This window comes from Coregonus lavaretus (genome assembly GCF_964263955.1).
Source record: "Coregonus lavaretus genome assembly, chromosome: 30".
Classification (NCBI taxonomy): Eukaryota; Metazoa; Chordata; class Actinopteri; order Salmoniformes; family Salmonidae; genus Coregonus; species Coregonus lavaretus.
Window position 1 is genome coordinate 16,582,779 of NC_140017.1, and position 26,830 is coordinate 16,609,608.

The 26,830-nt window shown below is 45.1% G+C and overlaps 1 protein-coding gene across 1 annotated transcript in view; it reads left to right on the forward strand.

Annotated features, from left to right (window-relative positions):
* LOC311105763 (multiple epidermal growth factor-like domains protein 6) overlaps window positions 1-26,830 on the forward strand; it is a gene marked incomplete at its 3' end in the record, with an annotated part of 110,716 nt that overhangs the window by 16,379 nt on the left and 67,507 nt on the right. The window contains exons 5-6 of the mRNA XM_084147970.1: window positions 19,218-19,340; window positions 25,221-25,343. Of these exons, the coding sequence (XP_084004096.1) occupies window positions 19,218-19,340; window positions 25,221-25,343 (246 nt within the window). The remainder of the gene's footprint in view (window positions 1-19,217; window positions 19,341-25,220; window positions 25,344-26,830) is intronic.

The following is a 26,830-nucleotide window of genomic DNA, read 5'->3' on the forward strand; positions in this document are numbered from 1 at the left end:
TATGTATACAACATTTTTTATCCTTCAACTCATTTGTCCAGCACTCAGAGAAAACAAATACAGTTTTATGAACTCCATAAAACAATGAGAGAGGGAAAATATGTGCACAGTAAGGAGCCCGGCAAACAACCAGCATCCTGAAAATCTTATTCAAACATATACTCTGTGAAAATCCTTATTATGTTAGGTACTAAATCGATGTCCTACACTACGGCACAGAGAGAGTCTATGGAGACAATGGCTATAGAGAGAAGCAGGCCACATTTACAAACTAAACAGTCATCTTTAATGACACAATCCTTTATCTGTTTTTCAGTCAAACCGCTGCAGGCCTGACAGTACTGACAGTCCATGAGAAAAACATGAACAGTAGTAAATATTGCATATTGCCCCTTTAGGGCATTGCTTCACATCTGTGTCGTCCACCCTCCATTTGATGTGTTTATATTTCTCAAAATGTTATTTAGTTTCACGGCGCAGCTAGAGGAGTACTCATGTCAAATTGATTCTGCTTGAGTGACCATATGTTCTAAACCAGATTTAAGTGCACCAATAATTCAAGGTATATTGACCGCAACACATTCCGGCGTCTTCCAATTTTCAATAGTGCATTTTCATTCATTACATCACATCCTTGCTAGTCTCTCGTTATAGACGAAAACATTAAATTGTTACGACTGTTGGAACAGAATTCACCACAACACCCTGATATGGCATTCTCCGCTACTACTTACTGAAACTTCTACATTCTACTTCTGTCTCCCCCGGAATTGGAGAATGATTGTTGGAGCTCTCAGTGCATTTCTCTCTGCTGGCAGGCTCTTGAAAAGCTAATCTGCTCGTCCTAGAATATTTTAACATTGCACTTTGACCTATGGTCTCGTTCATTAGGTTGTTGTGCCTTGCCTAACAAGACATGATATGCTCGTTCAGCTATTCGGGAGCTCAGTTAGTGTTGAGTAATGCACTGTGTGGCCACCCCCACGAGTGACCCTAATTCAAGTTATCCCAACAGCGAGAAATTTATTTGGCTTTCTCGCTTCATATAGTTTTAAAAACACCGTTACAGTGAGGGAAAAAAGTATTTGATCCCCTGCTGATTTTGTACGTTTGCCCACTGACAAAGAAATTATTCAAATAAACCTACCATTAAAATTATAGATCAAATCAAATCAAATCAAATTGTATTGGCCACATGCGCCGAATACAACAGGTGCAGACATTACAGTGAAATGCAGTGCAAATAGTCAGGGTAGCCATGATTAGCTGTTCAGGAGTCTTATGGCTTGGGGGTAGAAGCTGTTGAGAAGTCTTTTGGACCTAGACTTGGCACTCCGGTACCGCTTGCCGTGCGGTAGCAGAGAGAACAGTCTATGACTAGGGTGGCTGGAGTCTTTGACAATTTTGAGGGCCTTCCTCTGACACCGCCTGGTATAGAGGTCCTGGATGGCAGGAAGCTTGGCCCCAGTGATGTACTGGGCCGTACGCACTACCCTCTGTAGTGCCTTGCGGTCGGAGGCCAAGCAGTTGCCATACCAGTCAGGATGCTCTCGATGGTGCAGCTGTAGAATTTTTTGAGGATCTGAGGACCCATGCAAAATCTTTTCAGTCTCCTGAGAGGGAATAGGCTTTGTCGTGCCCTCTTCACAACTGTCTTGGTGTGTTTGGACCATGATAGATCGTTGGTGATGTGGACACCAAGGAACTTGAAGCTCTCAACCTGTTCCACTACAGCCCCGTCGATGAGAATGGGGGCATACTCAGTCCTCTTTTTTTTCCTGTAGTCCACAATCATCTCCTTTGTCTTGGTCACGTTGAGGGAGAGGTTGTTATCCTGGCACCACACGGCCAGGTCTCTGACCTCCTCCCTATAGGCTGTCTCATCGTTGTCGGTGATCAGGCCTACCGCTGTTGTGTCGTCGGCAAACTTAATGATGGTGTTGGAGTCGTGCCTGGCCATGCAGTCATGGGTGAACAGGGAGTACAGGAAGGGGCTGAGCATGCACTCCTGAGGGGCCCCTGTGTTGAGGATCAGTGTGGCAGATGTGTTGTTACCTACCCTTACCACCTGGGGGCGGCCCGTCAGGAAGTCCAGGATCCAGTTGCAGAGGGAGGTGTTTAGTCCCAGGATCCTTAGCTTAGTGATGAGCTTTGAGGGCACTATGGTGTTGAATGCTGAGCTGTAGTCAATGAATAGCATTCTCACGTAGGTGTTCCTCTTGTCCAGGTGGAAAAGGGCAGTGTGGAGTGCAATAGAGATTGCATCATCTGTGGATCTGTTGGGGCGGTATGCAAATTGGAGTGGGTCTAGGGTTTCTGGGATAATGGTGTTGATGTGAGCCATGACCAGCCTTTCAAATCACTTCATGGCTACAGACGTCAGTGCTACGGGTCGGTAGTCATTTAGGCAGGTTATCTTAGTGTCCTTGGGCACGGGGACTATGGTGGTCTGCTTGAAACATGTTGGTATTACAGACTCAGTCAGGGACATGTTGAAAATGTCAGTGAAGACACTTGCCAGTTGGTCAGCACATGCTCGGAGTACACGTCCTGGTAATCCGTCTGGCCCTGCGGCCTTGTGAATGTTGACCTGCTTTAAAGTCTTACTCACATCGGCTACGGAGAGCGTGATCACATAGTCATCCGGAACAGCTGGTGCTCTCATGCATGCTTCAGTATTGCTTGCCTCGAAGCGAGCATAGAAGTGGTTTAGCTCGTCTGGAAGTCTTGTGTCACTGGGCAGCTCGCGGCTGTGCTTCCCTTTGTAGTCTGTAATAGTTTTCAAGCCCTGCCACATCCGACGAGCATCAAAGCCGTTGTAGTACGATTCAATCTTAGTCCTGTATTGACTCTTTGCCTGTTTGATGGTTCGTCGGAGGGCATAGCGGGATTTCTTATAAGCGTCCGGGTTAGAGTCCCGCTCCTTGAAAGCGGCAGCTCTACCCTTTAGCTCAGTGCGGATGTTTCCTGTAATCCATTGCTTCTGGTTGGGGTATGTATGTACGGTCACTGTGGGGACGACATCATCGATGCACTTATTGATGAAGCCAGTGACTGATGTGGTGTACTCCTCAATGCTCTCTGAAGAATCCTGGAACATGTTCCAGTCTGTGCTAGCAAAACAGTCCTGTAGTTTAGCATCTGCGTCATCTGACCACTTTTTTATTAACCGAGTCACTGGTGCTTCCTGCTTTAGTTTTTGCTTATAAGCAGGAATCAGGAGGATAGAGTTATGGTCAGATTTGCCAAATGGAGGGCGAGGGAGAGCTTTGTATGCGTCTCTGTGTGTGGAGTAAAGGTGGTCTAGAGTTTTTTTTCCTCTGGTTGCACATTTAACATGCTGGTAGAAGTTAGGTAAAACGGATTTAAGTTTCCCTGCATTAAAGACCCCGGCCACTAGGAGCGCTGCCTCTGGATGAGCATTTTCCTGTTGACTTATGGCCTTATACAGCTCATTCAGTGCAATCTTAATGCCAGCATTGGTTTGTGGTGATAAATAGACAGCTATGAAAAATATAGATGAAAACTCTTGGTAAATAATGTGGTCTACAGCTTATCATAAGATACTCTACCTCAGGCGAGCAAAACCTCGAGACTTCCTTAGTATTTGATTTTGTGCACCAGTTGTTGTTTACAAATATACACAGACCGCCACCCCTTGTCTTACCGGAGTCAGCCGTTCTATCCTGCCGATGTAGCCTATAGCCCGCTAGCTGTATGTTGTCCATGTCGTCGTTCAGCCACGACTCGGTGAAACATAAGATATTACAGTTTTTAATGTCCCGTTGGTAGGATAACCGTAATCTTAGGTCATCCCATTTATTCTCAAATGATTGAAGATTGGCTAATAGGATTGATGGGAGAGGCAGTTTACTTTCTCGCCGTCAGATCCTTACAAGGCACCCCGACCTACGTCCACGATATCTCCGTCTCTTCCTCATGCGAATGACGGGGATTTGGGCCTTGTCGGGTGTCTGTAGGATATCCTTCGCGGCCGCCTCGTTGAAGAAAAAATCTTTGTCCAATACGAGGTGAGTAATCGCTGTCCTGATATCCAGAAGCTCTTTTTGGTTATAAGAGACGATGGCAGAAACATTATGTACAAAATAAATTACAAATAACGCGGAAAAACACACATAATAGTACAATTGGTTAGAGGGCTGTAAAACGGCAGCCATCTTCTCCGGCGCCATAGACTTATCATTTCTTTGTCAGTGGGCAAACGTACAAAATCAGCAGGGGATCAAATACTTTTTTCTCTCACTGTACCATTGATAACAGACATGTTTCTTCAGCTGAAATAAAGATCCCAGAAATTTTCCATATGCACAAAAAGCTTATTTCTCTCAAATGTTGTGCACAAATTTGTTTACATCCCTGTTAGTGAGCATTTGTCCTTTGCCAAAATAATCCATCCACCTGACAGGTGTGGCATATCAAGAAGCCAATTAAACAGCATAATCATTACACAGGTGCACCTTGTGCTGGGGACAATAAAAGGCCATTAAAAATATGCAGTTTTGTCACACAACACAATGCCACCGATGTCTAAAGTTTTGAAGGAGCGTGCAATTGGCATGCTGACTGCAGGAATGTCCATCAGAGTTTTTGCCAGAGAATTCATTTCTCATAATGACAAAGCAAAAACAGGTTTTGACATTTTTGCAAATGTAAAACAAACAAAAAATACGGGAATATCACATTTACATAAATATTCAGACCCTTTACTCAGTACTTTGTTGAAGCATCTTTGGCAGCAATTACAGCCTCGAGTCTTCTTGGGTATGACGCTACAAGCTTGGCACACCTGTATTTGGGGAGTTTCTCCCATTCTTCTCTGCAGATCCTCTCAAGATCTGTCAGGTTGGATTGGGAGCGTCATTGCACAGCTATTTTCAGGTCTCTCTGGAGATGTTCGATCGGGTTCAAGTCCGGGCTCTGGCTGGGCCACGCAAGGACATTCAGAGTCTTGTCCCGAAGCCACTCCTGCGTTGTCTTGGCTGTGTGCTTAGAGTCGTTGTCCTGTTGGAAGGTGAACCATCGCCCCAGTCTGAGGTCCTGAGCGCTCTGTACTTTGCTCTGTTCATCTTTCCCTCGATCCTCACTAGTTTCCCAGTCCCTGCCGTTGAAAAACATCCCCACAGCATGATGCTGCCACCACCATGCTTCCCCATAGGGATGGTGCCAGGTTTCCTCCAGACGTGACGCTTAGCATTTAGGCCAAAGAGTTGAATCTTGGTTTCATCAGACCAGAGAATCTTGTTTCTCATGGTCTGAGAGTTCTTTAGGTGCCTTTTGGCAAACTCCAAGCGGGCTGTCATGTGCCTTTTACTGAGGAGTGGCTTCCGTCTGGCCACTCTACCATAAAGGCCTGATTGGTGGAGTGCTGCAGAGAACGTTGTCCTTCTGGAAGGTTCTCCCATCTCCACAGAGGAACCACAGAGTGACCATTGGGTTCTTGGTCACCTCCCTGACCAAGGCCCTTCTTCCCCAATTGCTCAGTTTGGCCAGGCGGCCAGCTCTAGGAAGAGTCTTGGTGGTTCCTGAGCGCTCTGGAACCTTCTTCCATTTAAGAATGATGGAGGCCATTGTGTTCTTGGGGACCTTCAATGCTGCAGACATTTTTTGGTAACCTTCCCCAGATCTGTGCCTCAACACAATCCTGTCTCGGAGCTCTACGGACAATTCCTTCGACCTCATGGCTTGGTTTTTGCTCTGACATGCACAGTCAACTGTGGGACCTTATATAGACAGGTGTGTGCCTTTCCAAATCATGTCCAATCAATTGAATTTACCACAGGTGGACTCCAATCAAGTTGTAGAAACATCTCAAGGATGATAAATGGAAACAGGATGCACCAGAGTCTCATAGCGAAGGGTCTGAATACTTATGTAAATAAGGTATTTCTGTTTAGTTTTTTTATTTTATTTGCAAAAATGTCTAAACACCTGTTTTGGCTTCGTTATTACGGGGTATTGTGTGTAGATTGATGAGGATTTTTATTTATTTAATCCATTTCAGAGTAAGGCTGTAACGTAACAAAATGTGGAAAAAGTCAAGGGGTCTGAATACTTTCCGAATGCACTGTATTTTCTATATGCAAACTTTCTAAATGTCTACAAAAAAATCACTGGACAAGTTAATGGAAACATAGCTACTATCTCTCTCTGACAAAATTCAGTCTGGGATTCTTGTTTACCAAGCGGATGTTTGAGTTATGAAATATCGGATTGCTTGCATCTTTCATAATTTATCATTACAACGGAACAAACAAGCTGTCGAAAATGGTGTTTGTTTTTGATGAGTAGTTCTCGGGGGAAATAATGACGCCTTGGCCTAATCATATCAGAATACTTATTTCACTTTGTATTTCCTTTTATACTCTCTCTAGAAAAAAAGCTGGATCTAAAGGATGTGTTAGAAATCAGATATTGCCATGACCACTGATCAATATTTCCCCCTTAGTCTCCAGACAGCGTATGTCCAGCAAACTGTTACAAAATAAATGTGGGAACTCAAGACATACAGTGTGCTGAAAATCTAATTAATTCCTCTCTGAGGTTCAAATTCCAGCTATTCAGAGGAGTTGAATAATAAATGAAAGTATGGGTATCGGTTCTGTCCTCCGAGTTTTGAGACCTACATGTTTCCATAGAGCTGCACACCAGTGGTCCACTGCGTGAAAAGAGTCTTACCATGTTAGGATTCAGCAGCACAGGACCTGATTTATCTGGTGCTCTTGCACTTCAAACAGGTCAGTCTTCTGGGGGAAGGAAGAGAGACGGTCCTGGGTGGAGGGGGGAAGGATTTGGGGGGAGGACCGGGCCGACAATGTCAATAACACTTAATGAGGTTAGCAGGAGGGAGCTCTCGGAGGGCCTGTGGTCTATGTAAGACCATTGGAGCACCGGAGTGTTGTTCCACAGGCTGTCTGTTCTGTTCCAGGAGCTGAAGGGAAGCGGTAATCACCATTTGTCAAAGAACTGTCAGGGGAGAAACACTTTCCATTTATTACAGGTTTATACATGGACTTGTTCCACCGATGTGAAAGCATGAGTGCATCCAAATTGTATAGTGGCGTCCCTGAGGTATGGCTAGCTTAACCCATTATCCTAAGGGACGTGAGAGAGAGGAGATAGTTTGTGTGTGTGTGTTTCCTCAACAAGTGGAGTTACCTTTGTTATCTGTCAGAAGACCATGTGGCTACAACCAGGCTCATACTGTGGTTAGAAACAGCTCTTGCATCAGGGAGACAGTCTTGTGTGTTTCTTTATCTGTCTCCATACAGAACTGATCTAGAAACCCCATCACCTCCTCAAATGGCCCTAACCAGTTTGGGTCAGTCAGTCTGTCCTTCAGTTCTTCAGTTAGCGGATGATTAATGATCCAGAGCAGGGATGGGCAGCTGGCAAACCCATGGATCAACCCAGTGCAGTGGAGGCCAGGGAGGTGGACAGTGAGCTGGGAGGGGAGGTCAAGGTTAACGTAGAGGAAGGACTCCCAGGTGTAAGAGACCCAGGAGAGTTGAGGGGTTCAGGGAGCAGGTTTATTGTAGGCCCACCGGGTCACAAGATGCTTTATGGCTGGTGGATGTCAAGGATGATAAATGGGATGTTGTTGTATTTCAAGCTGGACTGAAGCGTGTTTGGTACAGTTGAAGTCGGAAGTTTACATACACTTAGGTTGGAGTCATTAAAACTTGTTTTTCAACTACTCCACAAATGTCTTGTTAGCAAACTATAGTTTTGGCAAGTCGGTTAGGACATCTACTTTGTGCATGACACAAGTAATTTTTCCAACAATTGTTTACAGACAGATTATTTCACTTATAATTCACTGTATCACAACTCCAGTGGGTCAGAAGTTTACATACACTAAGTTGACTGTGCCTTTAAACAGCTTGGCAAATTCCAGAAAATTATGTCATGGCTTTAGAAGCTTCTGATAGGCTAACTGACATAATTTGAGTCAATTGGAGGTGTACCTGTGGATGTATTTCAAGGCCTACCTTCAAACTCAGTGTCTCTTTGCTTGACATCATGGGAAAATGAAAAGAAATCAGCCAAGACCTCAGAAATAAATTGTAGACCTCCACAAGTCTGGTTCATCCTTGGGAGCAATTTCCAAACGCCTGAAGGTACCACGTTCATCTGTACAAACAATAGTACGCAAGTATAAACACCATGAGACCACGCAGCCGTCATACCGCTCAGGAAGGAGATGTGTTCTGTCTCCTAGAGATGAACGTATTTTGGTGTGGAAAGTGCAAATCAATCCCAGAACAACAGCAAAGGACCTTGTGAAGATGCTGGAGGAAACAGGTACAAAAGTATCTATATCCACAGTAAAACGAGTCCTATATCGACATAACCTGAAAGGCCGCTCAGCAAGGAAGAAGCAACTGCTCCAAAACCGCCATTAAAAAAGCCAGACTACGGTTTGCAACTGCACATGGGGACAAAGATCATACTTTTTGGAGAAATGTCCTCTGGTCTGACAAAACAAAAATAGAACTGTTTGGCCATAATGACCATCGTTATGTTTGGAGGAAAAAGGGGGTACTTGCAAGCCGAAGAACACCATCCCAACCGTGAAGCACAGTGGTAGCAGCATCATGCTGTGGGGGTGCTTTGCTGCAGGAGGGACTGGTGCACTTCACAAAATAGATGGCATCATGAGGACGGAAAATTATGTGGATATATTGAAGCAACATCTCAAGACATCAGTCAGGAAGTTAAAACTTGGTCGCAAATGGGTCTTCTGAATGGACAATGACCCCAAGCATACTTCCAAAGTTGTGGCAAAATGGCTTAAGGACAACAAAGTCAAGGTATTGGAGTGGCCATCACAAAGCCCTGACCTCAATCCTATTGAAAATTTGTGGGCAGAACGGAAAAAGTGTGTGCGAGCAAGGAGGCCTACAAACCTGACTCAGTTACACCAGCTCTGTCAGGAGGAATGGGCCAAAAAACATTTTTTAAAATGTTTTTATTTCACCTTTATTTAACCAGGTAAGCCAGTTGAGAACAAGTTCTCATTTACAACTGCGACCTGGCCAAGATAAAGCAAAGCAGTGCGATAAAAACAATAACAACAGAGTTACATATGGAATAAACAAAACATACAGTCAATAACACAATAGAAAATCTATATACAGTGTGTGCAAATGTAGTAATTTATGGAGGTTATGCAATAAAAAGGCAATAGTGCAAAATAATTACAATCGATTTATCGGTGGTGACAGTGTTTCCTAGCCTCAGTGCAGTGGGTAGCTGGGAGGAGGTGCTCTTATTATCCATGGACTTTACAGTGTCCCAAAATCTTTTCTGTTTGAAAAAGCTAGCCTTTGCTTTCCTAACTGATTGTGTATATTGGTTCCTGACTTCCCTGAAAAGTTGCATATCGCGGGGGCTGTTCGATGCTAATGCAGTACACCACAGGATGTTTTTGTGCTGGTCAAGGGCAGTCAAGTCTGGGTTGAACCAGGGGCTATATCTGTTCTTAGTTCTGAATTTTTTGAATGGGGCATGCTTATTTAAGATGGAGAGGAAAGCACTTTTAAAGAACATCCAGGCATCCTCTACTGACGGAATGAGGTCAATATCCATCCAGGATACCCGGGCCAGGTCAATTAGAAAGGCCTGCTCGCTGAAGTGTTTTATGGAGCTTTTGACAGTGATGAGGGGTGGTCGTTTGACCGCGGACCCATTACGGACGCAGGCAATGAGGCAGTGATCGCTGAGATCCTGGTTGTAGACAGTGGAGGTGTATTTAGAGGGTAAACTAGTCAGGATGATATCTATGAGTGTGCCCATGTTTACGGATTTAGGGTTGTACCTGGTAGGTTCCTTGATAATTTGTGTGAGATTGAGGGCAACTAGTTTAGATTGTAGAAATTCACCCAATTTATTGTGGGAAGCTTGTGGAAGGCTACCCGAAACGTTTGACCCAAGTTAAACAATTTAAAGGCAATGCTACCAAATACTAATTGAGTGTATGTAAACTTCTGACACACTGGGAATGTGATGAAATAAATAAAAGCTGAAATAAATCATTCTCTCTACTATTATTCTGACATTTCACATTCTTAAAATAAAGTGGTGATCCTAACTGACCTAAAACAGGGAATTTTTACTAGGATTAAATCTCAGGAATTGTGAAAAACGTAGTTTAAATGTATTTGGCTAAGGTGTATGTAAACTTCCGACTTCAACTGTATGTGTTATGGCATCTGTTAGTCCTCTAGACCCTGGATGTACTGTATTGTCTCAATGGAGACCTACTTATCTACACAGTATATATGTAAACACACACACACGAACACACACACACACACACACACACACACACACACACACACACACACACACACACACACACAGAGTATGACTTCAGCATGGTCTAAGGGGGCTTCAGAGGAGAGTGTCACCAGTATAGTGTAGCACATTAGGCTGGGCAGAAGGGATGAGCTGAGTGCCAAAAGGAATGTTGCCTTGATGTTTCCCTCTGACTCCAACCCAGGCCGCATGGCATCCATTACGAAACCCCTCCACACTCTGATGTCATACGACTCATGGTTACCTGGCCTGGTCCGACCCTTAGGGGAAAACAGATGGCCATCGTCAGAGGATACAGGTACTGATGTGACACCCAGCTACATGATGCAGTGCAGCCTGCTGTTGCATTATGGCTTCCTCTGCCCACCCACTGTGACTACGCCATCTCATCAACTGACTGGAAATGTCAAGGATAACAATCCTTTAGGACCCAGATGTAGGACCTGTATCATGGCCATATTATCATTAATATGTTTAACAACCCAACTGGATATTAACTTGACTCATGCCACTCTGCCTCATACATGTAATAACTCAACACTTCAGCCCTTATACGCTAACACTTCATACCTTACACCTCACTCATAATATTAACCATATCCTCAGCTATTATTGTAATTATCAACTTTGCTCTCATTGTGTCTTTGATTGACACCTTTTACCTTGACATCCGTCTTGCATAAACAGTATCTTATACAGCCAGTCCCATCATGTGATTTTAACTGAACCGCTACCGTCTGTATGCTTGTCTGGTCTTGGATCAGCTTGTTCAGATCCAAATACTTCACCTCACTAATAGACTGCCTCAAAGCACCACACTAATAGACTGCCTCAAATATGCCTCAAAGCAAATTGTTTCACTTGTACTCTATGGAGTCATTCATAATACAATTTATGTATGGGAATTTATTTTTCTTAGCACTTAATATGGGTGTTTTTTTAAGCGTTCGCCCACCTGAGTATCATTCAGTCCAACTCTATTTGAAAATGACACCATGTATTATGAGGCCTCGCGGCACATTGCACTGATTACATTAACCAATGTGTTGATATTGGACTTAAACTAACAGCTGCTTGTTTTACTGACCTCTTTCAAAAACTCACTTTCTGGTCCAGAGGAATCAGACTGATAATTACTGTACTATAAATCTGAGGTAGACTTAAATAAAAGCCACTCGTCACCACACTTACAATAGCTACATAATAATAATATGCCATTTAGCAGACGCTTTTATCCAAAGCAACTTACAGTCATGCGTGCATAATTTTTTTTGTGTATGGGTGGTCCTGGGGATCGAACCCACTACCCTGGCGTTACAAGCGCCGTGCTCTACCAGCTGAGCTACAGAGGACCACATAGTAGACTACAGACATTTTTGGCTGCACATTTCATTGAATTCTTCAAATTGATCTATAGATGCTCAAACTATCAAGAAACTGTCAACTGCAGCTGTTCATATGCAACAGCTTGCTAGTGTCATTATTTGGGTCATTGTTGGGTCATTATTTGGGTCATTGTTGGGTCATTATTTAAGTCATTATCTGGGTCATTGTTGGGTCATTATTTGGGTCATTATTTGGGTAATTGTTGGGTTATTATTTGGGTCATTGTTGGGTCATTATTTGGGTCATTATTTGGGTAATTGTTGGGTTATTATTTGGGTCATTGTTGGGTCATTATTTGGGTCATTGTTGGGTCATAATTGGGTCCTCATCATCTTGTGCATGGGAAATGCTAACCCTCCAAATCAAATTAAATCCCATTTTATTTGTCACATGCTTTGTAAACAACAGGTGAAATGCTTACTTACGGGCCCTTCCCAACAATGAGAGAAAACAAGAGAAATAATAGAAAAATAACACCAGGAATAAATACACAATGAGTAACGATAACTTGGCTATATACACAGGGTACCAGTACTGAGTCAATGTGCAGGGGTACGAGGTAATTGAGGTAGATATGTGCATAAAGGTAGGGATAAAGTGACTAGGCAGCAGGATAGATAATAGACAGTAGGAGCAACATGCGTAAGTGATGAGTCAAAAGAGATGGTGCAAAAAGGGTCAATGCAGATAGTCCATCAACACATGCCTGCTGGCTATTACCAAAGATGGTAGATAAATGAAGATAGTTCACTCAGTTTACCATTGAAAATAAATAGTTGGTTCCGGTCTACTTAACTGGGTGTGTCTCCCATAGACAACAATGCAACAATAGCAGCTGGGTCTGGTCTACTTAGTTCATTGACTTTTATTGAACCAGAAAAAAACAGCGAATGAGGTGTCCTCTTCCGTCTTTGCTATTACTAGTCACCTCTTCCTGCTTGAGACAATGGATAACTTCCTGACTTCTTGCCTACCACCACTGTCCTCTCCTATGGTCTTCTCCTCTCCCCCTGCTGCAGCACATGCTAATTGAGCGTGCAGGACATCTGCCAACTAGATTATTCCTGCTCCTGGCTCTTGGAGAATAATGATTAATGATGGGGACCTGTTATTGAGAGCTCATTAGTGTCTGCAGTCCCAATGGGAACAAAGTGGGCATCTCTGGAGGATGGGGTCACAGGGTCAGGTGTTGATGTGACCTCCCAATGAGTTAATGAAAAGAGCAGGGAAGCTGGGTGGGGCACTGGGCGGCAGGGCTCCTTACATAACGCTTGCTGAGAAAGAATGTGCTGAACCAACGTTGGGTTGAGCAGTATGTGTTGAGCAGTGTTTGTTGAGGTAGTGTTGGTTGAGGTAGTGTGTGTTGAGGTAGTGTTTGTTGAGGGAGTGTGTGTTGAGGTAGTGTTTGTTGAGGGAGTGTGTGTTGAGGTAGTGTTGGTTGAGGTAGTGTGTGTTGAGGTAGTGTTTGTTGAGGGAGTGTGTTTTGAGCAGTGTGTTGAGCAGTGTGTATTGAGTGGTATGTGTTGAGCAGTGTGTTGAGCAGCGTGTGTTGAGGTGGTGTATAGGGCAGTGTTGGGGTGGGAGGTCCTACTACTTTCACTCTCAAATATTGAGCTCCTAATCAACCACTATCCCTAGACAATTAAAGTACTGTATATCTGAAAAGATCGGATAGTTTGGAAGGAATAGCTCCACCTTTCCTCTTGCCTCTTGGATACACCTATCCAATCCTCTCAGATCTAGTGCCAATGGGGTAGAGGCTAGGGGTCGATCAGTTTCTGGTGAGGTGGTGTAGGGCAGGGTTGAAGTAGGAGGGGTAACAAGGGTACCTTTTCCTTTCGTTCTCTCTCTTCCAGGTGACCCTGCTTGTCCTTAGAAACCAAGTGTGGGTGTGGCCTGGGATGACAATATGGCGACCCATCCTTGGTTTCTGAGGCCGCGCGGACATACACATTTTCAACCCGTTCAAGAGCTGTTGGGTATTATTTTTGTGTTATGCAATAGAGCAGGGTTTCCCAAACTCGGTCCTGAGGCCCCCCCTGGGTGAACATTTTGTTTTTTGCCCTAGCACTACACAGCTGATTCAAATAACCAATTAGTCATCAAGCTTTGATTAAACCCTGCAATAGAGTATCATGTTACACCAAAAGCATATCATAAACACAATTTGGTAGCTGGCCATGTCATTATCATTGCAAATATATTTATTCTCAATGGAGTCAATGTTTATTTGCATGTAGAGAAATGAATGTGAAAGCACTGATCAAATGACTTGAGAATAGAGATCAACCCACCAACAGGGATACAACATTCCTGTCATAGTCAGTACTACCCAGTCAAACACACTTCCTGCACATCTCATCCATTACGTGTTTGTAAGCAATGTTTCTCAGGTGCTGCTCAGACATGACCTAATCACAGCAGTGGAAAATAGTCCTGATGAGTCTCACATGGCTAGCCACACTCTTTGGAAAAAGGCGTGAACGATTTCATTCATTTTTAGGAGTCGAGATGAAAAGACGTGTTTCAGCAACAGCCTTAATCAGTGTTAGTTGGTTTTAGGCTATGTTATGAACTTCTAACCTTGCAGCCAAAGAGACTGCTTCTATGCAAAGAATTCAGTTGAGCACACCAGTCCTTAATTCTATGCAGTAAGGGCACTCTCAACCCATAAGGGATTGCTACATATGATCTCTGCTGGGTCAGTCAAAAAAACATATTTTGGTTCTCCTATCCCTCTGCCCCCATCTCTCTCACTACTGTTTTCTCTCCATCCGTATGTCCCTTCTGCTTCTCTTCATCTCTCCCTCCCTCGATTTATCTCACTGTCTTGTTTCTTCTTCCTTCCTGTCCTTCTGTCCCCCTCTGCCTGTAGCAGTGACTTAGTTCCAGTATCTGTCTCTATCTGTCTATGTCTAGCTGTGATGAGGTGATGTCGAAAGAGTCAGGCGCAGGAGGGTAAAATCACAGAATAACAGGCTTTATTCCGCAAATACAGAGTTACGCAGAAATGCGTCAAACACTCTAGTGCGCAAAACAGGCACACTGGAAAATATAAGGCACATGGGGAAATATCACGGCGATACAAAATACACGGAGCTCCACCGAGCTTCACTATCCTCCACAATAAACAATCACACTCAAAGACAAAGGGGCAGAGGGAACACTTATACAGCCCCCCGTGTAGCTCAGTTGGTAGAGCATGGCGCTTGCAACGCCAGGGTTGTGGGTTCAATTCCCACGGGGGGCCAGTATGAAAATGTATGCACTCACTAATTGTAAGTTGCTCTGGATAAGAGCGTCTGGCCCCGAGCATGTGTCCCTGGTTCGCAAAGAACTGGCATGACTGTTGGAAAGGTTGCTGCCTTGGCATAATGGTCATGTTCCAACAGTCATGCCAGTTCTTTGCGAACCAGGGACACATGCTCGGTGCACATAGCAGAATACACCAGAATGTCATCGATGTAGACCACTACACCGCGACCAAGCATGTCCCGAAACACCTCGTTCACAATGGACTGGTAGACTGATGGAGCATTCATCAAACTGTACGGCATCACCAGGTATTCATAATGCCCCGTGGTTATGCTGAATGCTGTCTTCCACTCGTCCCCTTCTCGGACGCGCACCAGGTTGTACGCACTCCGGAGATCTAATTTTGTGAAGAAGCGCGCCCCATGCATTGACTCGATCACAGATGGAATGAGGGGTAGAGGATAACTATAACATATTGTCCCCTTGTTCAGTGCTCGGTAATCAATGCAAGGGCGCAGACCTCCGTCTTTCTTCACAAAAAATAAACTTGAGAAGGCGGGTGAAGTGGAGGGACGTATGAACCCCTGGCGCAGGGACTCGGAGACGTATGTCTCCATCGCCTCCGTTTCAGCCTGCGACAGGGGATACACATGACTCCTGGGAGGCACAGCGTCTACCCGGAGGTTTATCACGCAATCCCCCACCCGATGAGGTGGTAATTTGGTGGCCTGCGTTTTTGGAAAACGCGTGCGCCAAATCGAGGTATTCGGAGGGAATGCGCACGGTGGAGGTAGTGTCTGGACTTTCCACCGTGGTTGCACCAACGGAAACACCGAGACACATACCCTGACACTCTCGCGACGTCCCTGTGAGAACCCTCTGCGGCCATGAAAAGGTGGAGTTGTGTAGTGCTAACCAGGGAAGACCTAACACAACAGGGAAATCAGGAGACTCAATAATAAAAAAGGTGACTTGCTCTCTATGGGTTTCGTGCGTAACCATAGTGACTGGTGCTGTAACTTCCCTAACGAACCCGGACCCTAATGGTCGACTGTCTGGCGGTCAGCGATGGGGATTGGAATGGATAGGGGAACCAATGTAATGCCTAGACTATGTGCAAATGACCTGTCCATAAAGTTCCCAGCTGCGCCTGAATCGACCAGCGCCTTACACTGGGGAACTACTGTGTAATCAGGAAAGTGGATGTGTAGGGTACAGTGCGCAGCAGAGGGCTCTGAACGAGTGTGGGTGTTCGATACCTGGTGTGACACGAGAGTGCCCTCCCTGCCGCCTCCAGACCCAAAAGAATGGCTCCTCCTTCACTTCAGACCACGTTGGCCCACTCCAGGGCTTTCCCCGAGAGGCAGGAGACGAGGGCGGACACCTTCTCCCGCTCCGATGGAGGCGAGCTGATGTTCAAATAGTATAACTCCAGTATAACCCGATCCATCGCTTCTCCCAAGCTGGCTAGCATCGTCAAATGCTCCCGGACCTGTGCCACGACTCCAGGCATGTGCTCCTCTCCTGCTGACTCCATGTCATGTGTGTGATGTGATGAGGTGATGTCGAAGGAGTCAGGCGCAGGAGGGTAAATCACAGAATAACAGGCTTTATTCCGCAAATACAGAGTTACGCAGAAATGCGTCAAACACTCTAGTGCGCAAAATAGGCGCACTGGAAAATACAAGGCACTCTGGGAAATATCCCGGCGATACAAAATACACGGAGCTCCACCGAGCTTCACTATCCTCCACAATAAACAATCACACACAAAGACAAGGGGGCAGAGGGAACACTTATACAGGTACTGATGAGGGGATATGAACCAGGTGTGCGTAATAAACAAGACAAAACAAATGGAATGATGAGATGAGGAATGGCAGTGGCTAGAAGGCCGGTGACGATGAACACCAAAGCCTGCCCGAACAAGGAGAGGTGGCAGCTTCGGAGGAAGTCGTGACACTAGCTACAGTCTGTCTGCTGCTCTCACCTGCTACTGATTACAGTTAACGGCTGTGCTGCTGTGTGTCTTCTGTATGGCAGCCTATAATATTTGTGCAATGATAATGACATGGCCAGCTACCAAACTCTGACATGACCAACAACACTTCGTAGAGACATAAAACACCATTTGCTGTTTTATAGATAGTGTCTCTGTACAGCAGCACAGGGGCTCTGGTGGCTGTGTGTGTGTGTGTGTGTGTGTGTGTGTGTTCTATCGGAGTTGGAGGAACTGTGTCATTCTAATGTCTGTTTAGAATTCTTGTACAGTTTGTCTTGTTGGATGGATGTCTTCCCTCCGCGCTAGGCCACAGAGGCTCATGGACAGTGTGTGTGTGTGTGTGTGTGTGTGTGTGTGTGTGTGTGTGTGAGCATGCATGTGTGTGTGTGTGTGCACGTGTGTGTGAGCATGCACGTGTGTGTGTGAAAACTCACTGAGCACTTCAACAGGAGCAGATTGGCAAGCTCTCAGCCTGCTTATTTGTAATGTTTTTAGAGCATTTGTATGTCTTTCAGTGCTCTCTGTTGTATTACTCTTCTCTTTTGCTGTGTGTTCTTTAGATTTCCCTTTGCTTTAGAAGTTCAAAGGGGGATTAAAAGGAGACTTCCTTATTGTCAACGTCTCCCCTGCAAGGCCTAAACAAACATTAATGACCATAATTATTATACGGTTACGGTAATAATGTGGTGTGCTTCCTGCTTCCCTCGGATAGGAAAGAGAAGAGCCACAGGCAGCAATGTGGTTAGGGAGTTAAGACTGCGCTCAGTAATTATCTGTGCTCCAACATACACAGTGTTGCTATGGGGAGACCCTGATTTGTCATGTGGTCTCAATCTACACAAACAAAAAAGAGCCAAATGGTTGTAAAAGCCTGCTAACTCCACTCCTTATCCCTCGCTCTCTCTCTCTCTCACTCTCTCACTCTCTCTCTCTCTCTCCTTCTCTCTCTCTCTCTCTCTCTCTCTCTCTCACTCTTTCTCTCTCTCTCTCTCTCCTTCTCTCTCTCTCTCTCTCTCTCTCTCTCTCTCTCTCTCTCTCTCTCCTTCTCTCTTTCTCACTCTCTCACTCTCTCTCTCACTCTCTCTTTCTCACTCTCTCTCACTCTCTCAAGATGTCACACTGAAAGTTTTGGGGAACTCTGCTTGTGAAATGTTCTGTAATTTAAGGGTCAATGGCACCATTAGTATATTTATAGCCACAGGTCCACAGTAAATCATTAGCAAACAGACAGGGACAGAATGTCAAACGTCTTCCTCCACCATAAGATATGACCCACCAGAGGAACACTTCTCATAACATTACTCTATGCACATTTGGGTTTGAAATGGAGCAAGCTCAAATATCTGAATGAGAAAATAATGTTGTGTGTGGTTGATTGACACAGCTTGATCTTATTAGCTGTTTATTGTGTTGAATGATATCTCCTTTAAAGACATTCCACACTCCATGCACAAACTCACTGTAAAAAGGAGCTGATAGGAGTCATTATACCAGCACCACAGAGCCTGAAGTATCAATGCAAGAGAACAAGGGGTAAACAACCAGGCAGCAACAAGCTGGAAACCATTAAAGAAAAATAAAGCGAGACAATGTGAAGAGCATGAAAACAGTTCTCATGCCTGACTGACTCTGTCAACATTGTAATTTAATTGGAAATACCTGTTTACATTCACATGCAAAGTAATGACCGCAATTTAAGTAAAAGCATCTGTCTGTGGAGTGATGAAAAGAGAATGCATTTGCTTTAACCTTTTGCTTCAACCTGTTTTACACTGACTCTGAACCTCAAAACATGAGTTTGTCGGGCTCTTCCTAACCAAAGTGTATTGCATATGTAAACTATATTGTGTAGCTAGCTAGCTTCTCCTGTGCCTTATGCCGAGCTTCCAGCTACATTGGCCCCAGTAGATGAACAACAGGACTAAGGTTAGGACATTTAGTTTTCTCTCTAGAAACAGGGTCATCAAAGCACTACTGGGTCTGTCTTAAAGATGGCCCTTTGTTGGACAGCTGGGACGTCTACAAAGTGAGGGGGAGAAAATGGACTCACTGAATGTTTGGAGAGACATCCTTTATGCTTGAGAGAGAAACGTCTTACAAAACAGAGGGGAATGATTCAACCAAAGAAGGAGAAGCTCCAAAGCGCCACAGTGTACAATGGATTTGGGTTCAGTTTTGCTGACTGTGCAGTTTGTAGGCTATGAAAACTGAGGTTCTGTCTTTCCTTCTTTCCCAGATGTCAACGAGTGCTCGACTGCTAACGGTGGCTGTGAGGGACATTGCTGCAACACCATTGGAAGCTTCTACTGCAAGTGCCCCGAGGGCAGTCGACTGGGCCCGGACGGCAAGGCCTGTCAGGGTGAGAAAGAGGGCGAGCTGGGCCTCCTGGGTGGGGGGCAAAGAAAGACTTAAACCTTAAGCTCCTTGAGGATCGGGAGTAGGTCATCCACAAATGTCCTCTTGCAGGCTCTGTATTGTGCTGTTTTCTCCACTTCAGACAGAGACACAGGAAGAGACAGAGACACAAAAGAGCTTAGCAGACCACACACACACAGGGAACACAATCTGTACAGGCATGGTCAACCCGTAAAATCAAAACCCTGCCTGTTTGTTCTGACAGAAACATGCTGAGTTGGCTGAGTTAGCTGACAGTGCTAAGGCCCAGTTGCTCTGAGGGGGTGCATGTGTCAACAGGTGCCCCTAGCATTTGACCCCTGACACGGGACGTTGTCACTAGCTAGTGAGGGTTTAAGCACTGTACACCAGTGAAGAGATAAACTGAAGACATCTCAGAAATGATGTAGGAGTCTGTAGGAGCCATGTTCCAGGGCTAGTGTGCTCTGTAACAGCTTTTTGATTCTGGAACAGAGCATGCCAGGGCTAAATGTTTCTGTCTGCGACCCTCCACATAGGATGGTGTTAAACCTAGGAGTGGAGGTTGGGAGTTGAGAGGCGGGGGATGGGCGGACATCTCCCCAAACAGCTGTTAGGCAACCATTGAGACAGACGTGGGTGTCAGCCTCTCCTGCAGACCCAGCCTCTTCTGCTCAGGTCAAGATTGACACACAATAACATTCAGACAACATTCAACCCCCAACCCAACTCCCAGAGTCTCAGCCTCACGGCTGAATGAAAGATGTCCTTTGTATCCTGCTGAAGTCCTCTCACACGACGAACCTTAGCTGCATCTATTACCATTCAGGTATTGAGAAACATCCACTAAAGAAAAAAGGCTGTCTTTTGAAAAAAAGAACAGGGTTTAGAAAAATAGTTTAGGATTTTCCCTGAATATGTCATCCACCACAGGGGATGCTGGAATATCCTTTATCCTCACTCAGCGAGGCAGCGGATTGGTCTAGATGGATTGGCATGTGAATTTTCAGTCTTTGAACCTGATCACATTCATCTATGCGCCGGTTATGAAAAGGCTCCTTATACGGCAGACAGCCCTCCTCTTTGACCCCCTCTGTCACGCTCTGGCTCCGGGACTGTGTATTTTGAGCCAGGGTGTGTTCATTTGGTTGTGTTGTATTTGGTTGTGTTTCATTGTTTGGTCGTGTGACTCCCAATCAGTGGTAACGAGTGTCAGCTGTCGGCTCGTTATCTCTGATTGGGAGCCATATTTAAACTGTCAGTGTTCACCTTAGTGTTGTGGGTTTTTGTTCATTTCGGTTCGTGTTAAACCGTAGACGTCACGTTATCGTTTATTGTTTTGATCGTGTGATCTGTATAAATAAAGGATATGTTCACTTTCAACGCTGCGCCTTGGTCATCTCTAACCAACGATCGTGACACCCTCTTAGCCTCTTCTAGTGGAGGTTACCTAATTAAAGTAGTATTTAGTTCATTATGAGGATTAGCAGGAACCAGAAAGTAGTTGAAACAGCTCGACTGTGTTAATAATAATAATAATATGCCATTTAGCAGACGCTTTTATCCAAAGCGACTTACAGTCATGTGTGCATACATTTTGTGTTCTCCAGATGGGTAGTAAACATTGACTGTCCTTGGAGGAGCACTCAGGTATGTTTTCTTCTCATCATGCCTTTGCTCCCTGGAACATGGAACAACATGGAACATATGCCTAGATGTACCACATGTGAATGGTTCTGGAATGGTCCTAAACACTCAGGTCTGCTGCATAGTGGACAACCTGTGTTGTCAGTGGTGAATCGTCATTACTAGGGCCAGAGGAATTCCTGACCACATGACCTGACCAGGAAGAACTCTGGACTCCAATTATAGGGCTATAAGTAGGGCCCATGAGTTTTTCCTAATCAGGTCATGTGGTCAGAACATACTCCTGGTCCTAGTCATTACAGTTAACAGCAAAGCGTTGTACGCGAACTTCCACTGATGAAGAGAATGTGTGTCCAATTGGTGATTCAATATTAATGGTTGATTTATTTGTATTAAAGTGGTGTGTTAGTCTATAAAGGGGTCATAAACATTGTGTTCCTAAAACAGTCTCTCGTGAAGTCATCACTTCCATCATCAAGCCAACCTTCTTATTGCATCAGCGACCAACTATGCTTAACAGAGATTGATGTCAAACAAAAGAGAACTTCAGTGCCGAAACTTTTTACTGCATTCCTAAGTGTGACACGGTCATGGGTCATGACAAGCATCCCTATAACTTCGGCCTTAACACTCTCCTCTGGAACACCCATGAAAAGACTACATCCCAAATAGCATCCTATTCTCTATTTAGTGCACTACTTTTGACCGGGCCCCATAGAATCAAATCAAATCAAATTGTATTTGCCACATGCGCAAAATACAACAGGTGTAGACATTACAGTGAAATGCTTACTTACAAGCCCATAACCAACAATGCAGTTTAAGAAAAAAATTAAAATAGCAAATAATTAAAGAGCAGCAGTAAAATAAAATAACAGTAGGGAGGTTATATACACGGGGTACCGGTACAGAGTCAATGTGCGGGGGCACCGGTTAGTCGAGCTAATTGAGGTAATATGTACATGTGGGTAGAGTTAAAGTGACTATGCATAGATAATAAACAGTGTAGCAGCAGCGTAAAAGAGGGGGTTGGGGTGGGGTGGGGGGGGGGGGGGGGGGCAATGCAAATAGTCTGGGTAGCCATGATTAGCTGTTCGGGAGTCTTAAGGCTTGGGGGTAGAAGCTGTCAAGAAGCCTTTTGGACCTAGACTTGGCACTCCGGTACCGCTTGCCGTGCGGTAGCAGAGAGAACAGTCTATGACTAGGGTGGCTGGAGTCTTTGATAATTTCTAGGGCCTTCCTCTGACACCGCCTGGTATAGAGGTCCTGGACGGCAGGAAGCTTGGCCCCAGTGATGTACTGGGCCGTACGCACTACCCTCTGTAGTGCCTTTCGGTCAGAGGCCGAGCAGTTGCCATACCAGGCAGTGATGCAACCAGTCAGGATGCTCTCGATGGTGCAGCTGTATAACTTTTTGAGGATCTGAGGACCCATGCCAAATCGTTTCAGTCTCCTGAGGGGGAATAGGCTTTGTCGTGCCCTCTTCAAATCAAATCAAATCAAATCAATTTTTATTGGCCACATGCGCCGAATACAACAGGTGCAGACATTACAGTGAAATGCTTACTTACAGCCCTTAACCAACAGTGCATTTATTTTTAATAAAAAAGTAGAATAAAACAACAAAAAAGTGTTGAGAAAAAAAGAGTAGAAGTAAAATATAATAACAGTAGGGAGGCTATATATACAGGGGGGTACCGGTACAGAGTCAATGTGCAGGGGCACCGGCTAGTAGAGGTAGTTGAAGTAATATGTACATGTGGGTAGACTTAAAGTGACTATGCATAAATAATTAACAGAGTAGCAGCAGCGTAAAAAGATGGGGTGGGGGGGCAGTGCAAATAGTCTGGGTAGCCATGATTAGCTATTCAGGAGTCTTATGGCTTGGGGGTAGAAGCTGTTGAGAAGTCTTTTGGACCTAGACTTGGCACTCCGGTACCGCTTGCCGTGCGGTAGCAGAGAGAACAGTCTATGACTAGGGTGGCTGGAGTCTTTGACAATTTTGAGGGCCTTCCTCTGACACTGCCTGGTATAGAGGTCCTGGATGGCAGGAAGCTTGGCCCCAGTGATGTACTGGGCCGTACGCACTACCCTCTGTAGTGCCTTGCGGTCGGAGGCCAAGCAGTTGCCATACCAGGCGGTGATTCAACCAGTCAGGATGCTCTCGATGGTGCAGCTGTAGAATTTTTTGAGGATCTGAGGACCCATGCCAAATCTTTTCAGTCTCCTGAGGGGGAATAGGCTTTGTCGTGCCCTCTTCTTCACGACTGTCTTGGTGTGTTTGGACCATGATAGTTCGTTGGTGATGTGGACACCAAGGAACTTGAAGCTCTCAACCTGTTCCACTACAGCCCCGTCGATGAGAATGGGGGCGTGATCAGTCCTCTTTTTTTTCCTGTAGTCCACAATCATCTCCTTTGTCTTGGTCACGTTGAGGGAGAGGTTGTTATCCTGGCACCACACGGCCAGGTCTCTGACCTCCTCCCTATAGGCTGTCTCATCGTTGTCGGTGATCAGGCCTACCACTGTTGTGTCGTCGGCAAACTTAATGATGGTGTTGGAGTCGTGCCTGGCCATGCAGTCATGGGTGAACAGAGAGTACAGGAGGGGACTGAGCATGCACCCCTGAGGGGCCCCCGTGTTGAGGATCAGTGTGGCAGATGTGTTGTTACCTACCCTTACCACCTGGGGGTGGCCCGTCAGGAAGTCCAGGATCCAGTTGCAGAGGGAGGTGTTTAGTCCCAGGATCCTTAGCTTAGTGATGAGCTTTGAGGGCACTATGGTGTTGAATGCTGAGCTGTAGTCAATGAATAGCATTCTCACGTAGGTGTTCCTCCTGTCCAGGTGGGAAAGGGCAGTGTGGAGTGCAATAGAGATTGCATCATCTGTGGATCTGTTGGGGCGGTATGCAAATTATGGTGGGTCTAGGGTTTCTGGGATAATGGTGTTGATGTGAGCCATGACCAGCCTTTCAAAACACTTCATGGCTACAGACGTCAGTGCTAGGGGTCAGTAGTCATTTAGGCAGGTTATCTTAGAGTCCTTGGGCACGGGGACAATGGTGGTCTGCTTGAAACATGTTGGTATTACAGACTCAGTCAGGGACATGTTGAAAATGTCAGTGAAGACACTTGCCAGTTGGTCAGCACATGCTCGGAGTACACGTCCTGGTAATCTGTCTGGCCCTGCGGCCTTGTGAATGTTGACCTGTTTAAAGGTCTTACTCACATCGGCTACAGAGAGCTTGATCACATAGTCATCCGGAACAGCTGATGCTCTCATGCATGCTTCAGTGTTGCTAGCCTCGAAGTGAGCATAGAAGTGATTTAGCTCGTCTGTTAGGCTTGTGTCACTGGGCAGCTCGCGGCTGTGCTTCCCTTTGTAGTCTGTAATAGTTTTTAAGCCCTGCCACATCCGACGAGCGTCAGAGCCAGTGTAGTACGATTCAATCTTAGTCCTGTATTGACTTTTTGCCTGTTTGATGGCTCGTCGGAGGGCATAGCAGGATTTCTTATAAGCATCCAGGTTAGAGTCCCGCTCCTTGAAGGTGGCAGCTCTACCCTTTAGCTCAGTGCGGATGTTGCCTGTAATCCATGGCTTCTGGTTGGTGTATGTACGTACGGTCACTGTGGGGACAACGTCATCGATGCACTTACTGATGAAGCCAGTGACTGATGTGGTGTACTCCTCAATGCTAGAGCTCTGGTCAAAAGTAGTGCGCTATATAGGGAATATGATGCCATTTGGGATGCATAAACTGTAACACAAATATTAGTCTCCTAATGAATGTGGCCTGTTTGGGTTCATGTCTGTTAGAGTGCTCAAGTCACAAATGTTGTCTAAAGGTTTGTGTATTATTCCATCATTATAAAGCATTCCTTCAAACTCCATCAAAAACACCTCACTGTTCTTCAGTGCCGATACAGGGAAAACACTGGCACAACCTTCTCCTATCAAAATGGACTTGTTCTGCAGCACTCTTGCTATGAGAGTGTCTGAGAATATTGCCTGCAGACCTGGGTTCAAATAGTATGTGAAATCATTCAAAAACCTTTTTTTCAGCTTGCCTGGCTCAAGGGAACCAATGGAATACAACCAAAACTGCAAACTCCGCCCATCTGGCACTCCATTCATGCTCAAGCAGATGCTCAAAGTTTGAACAATTTCAAATATTTTATGAACCCAGGTTTGATTGTCTGTCCATCTGTTGCCTCTGTAGATGTGAATGAGTGTGAGGAGCTGAATGGCGGCTGCCAGCAGACCTGTGTGAACATGGAAGGCTCCTACCACTGTGAGTGCAGCCAGGGCTTCCGCATGCACACTGATGGAAGGACCTGCATTGGTGAGTAGTGGCCATGTGAGACCGGATTCGATCCCGGTCATCAGCACAACTCAAGATTATGTTAGCCCTCTGAGCTAAAGGCATTGGTTTACGCATTGAGAGCTAATACTCCAATATTCAGGTCTCAGTCAAGGTTACTCATTACACAAGCACAGTTCACCAAACAATCTCCCCCACACATTTTCCATGATCTGTTCCGTAACTTACTACCTAATTCATTTTATTAGGTTTTGCTTCTTGCCATTTCCAATGACGCTACTTTTTGGTTTGCGCCTGCATAGCTAACAAAGCTAACATCTGGTGCTGCCTTTGAAACTCCAGGAGAATGGACCGCGATTCACACTTCCACCAAAGGAGTATTTGTCTCTGTTTTTTGTCGCCAACACACAGTTCCAACGTGAGAGAACACAGACACTCTACCACACGACTACCAGTTGGTCTGTAGTGAGGGGCTCTACATCAATAACTTGAGGAGGAGGACAAGAGAAGGTTTTAGATTCCCAACATTGGCACAGGAGCTGGACAAAAAAAGACCTGTAGAAAAAACGTAATGCACACTCACTATTTGCTGCTCTCACAAGTGATCTTCAATTCCTATCATCAATAAAACCTGAACAAATATCACTTGTGTTGGAGCATTAGTGTTAGTGAAGACAAAGTTCACTGTCGTCTTCAGCCCTCAGTGTGTAGACTCAAGATTGGTGGGTGGTGGTTGAGGGATGAGGGGGATGCGAGGGGAGGTGTCTCTGCTTGGCTTCCTAATTGCATCTGCTGAAGTCATCACAGTTAAAGCAAACCTTTCCCCCTCTGGTTTTACAGGCCGTCTGTGATATCAGGTCTGTCTTTAAGGCACCCTAAAGGCCCAGCACTGACTTCCTTATTCAGCACAGGAGTAAATCATAAGAGGGATACACAGGGATGGAAAGATCATTAGAACCCAACCAGGGGCACCCTCTGGAGAAGCTGGAACCTGGAACCATAATTTTCCAATTTCCAGAGCTTTCTGTAATCACAAGTTCCCACTATGGCGGTGTGAATAGACGGTGCTGGTCCAACAGTGTTGTAGCCCACAATATGGCTCTTCCTTCTTTGGATTCATACTTTAGTGACAGGAAGGGTTACTCGTTTACTCACCAAATGGTGATCAAAGACAACATTAGCGGAAGTACAGATATAGGATCTTAATTTGAGCTAGTTTGCTGCAGCATGAAAATAATCCTGTAGTAACAGGAAATGATAATTATTATGTGGATTATAATTCATGGACATTTTTGTAGGGGTTGATACATTCTTCGTTGGGGCAAATCAAGTCTAAAATGTCAAACTTTAGAAACCTTTTTAAAACTCAAAATACACTAAAAGTTTGCTTTTCCTACTGAGCAGGAAAATTCTCAGCAACAAAAGAGTGATCAAATTAAGATCCTACTTATGTAACTGCCTCACCCTGCTGTTGAATACTTCTCTCCTGACAGTTGCCACATCACTTC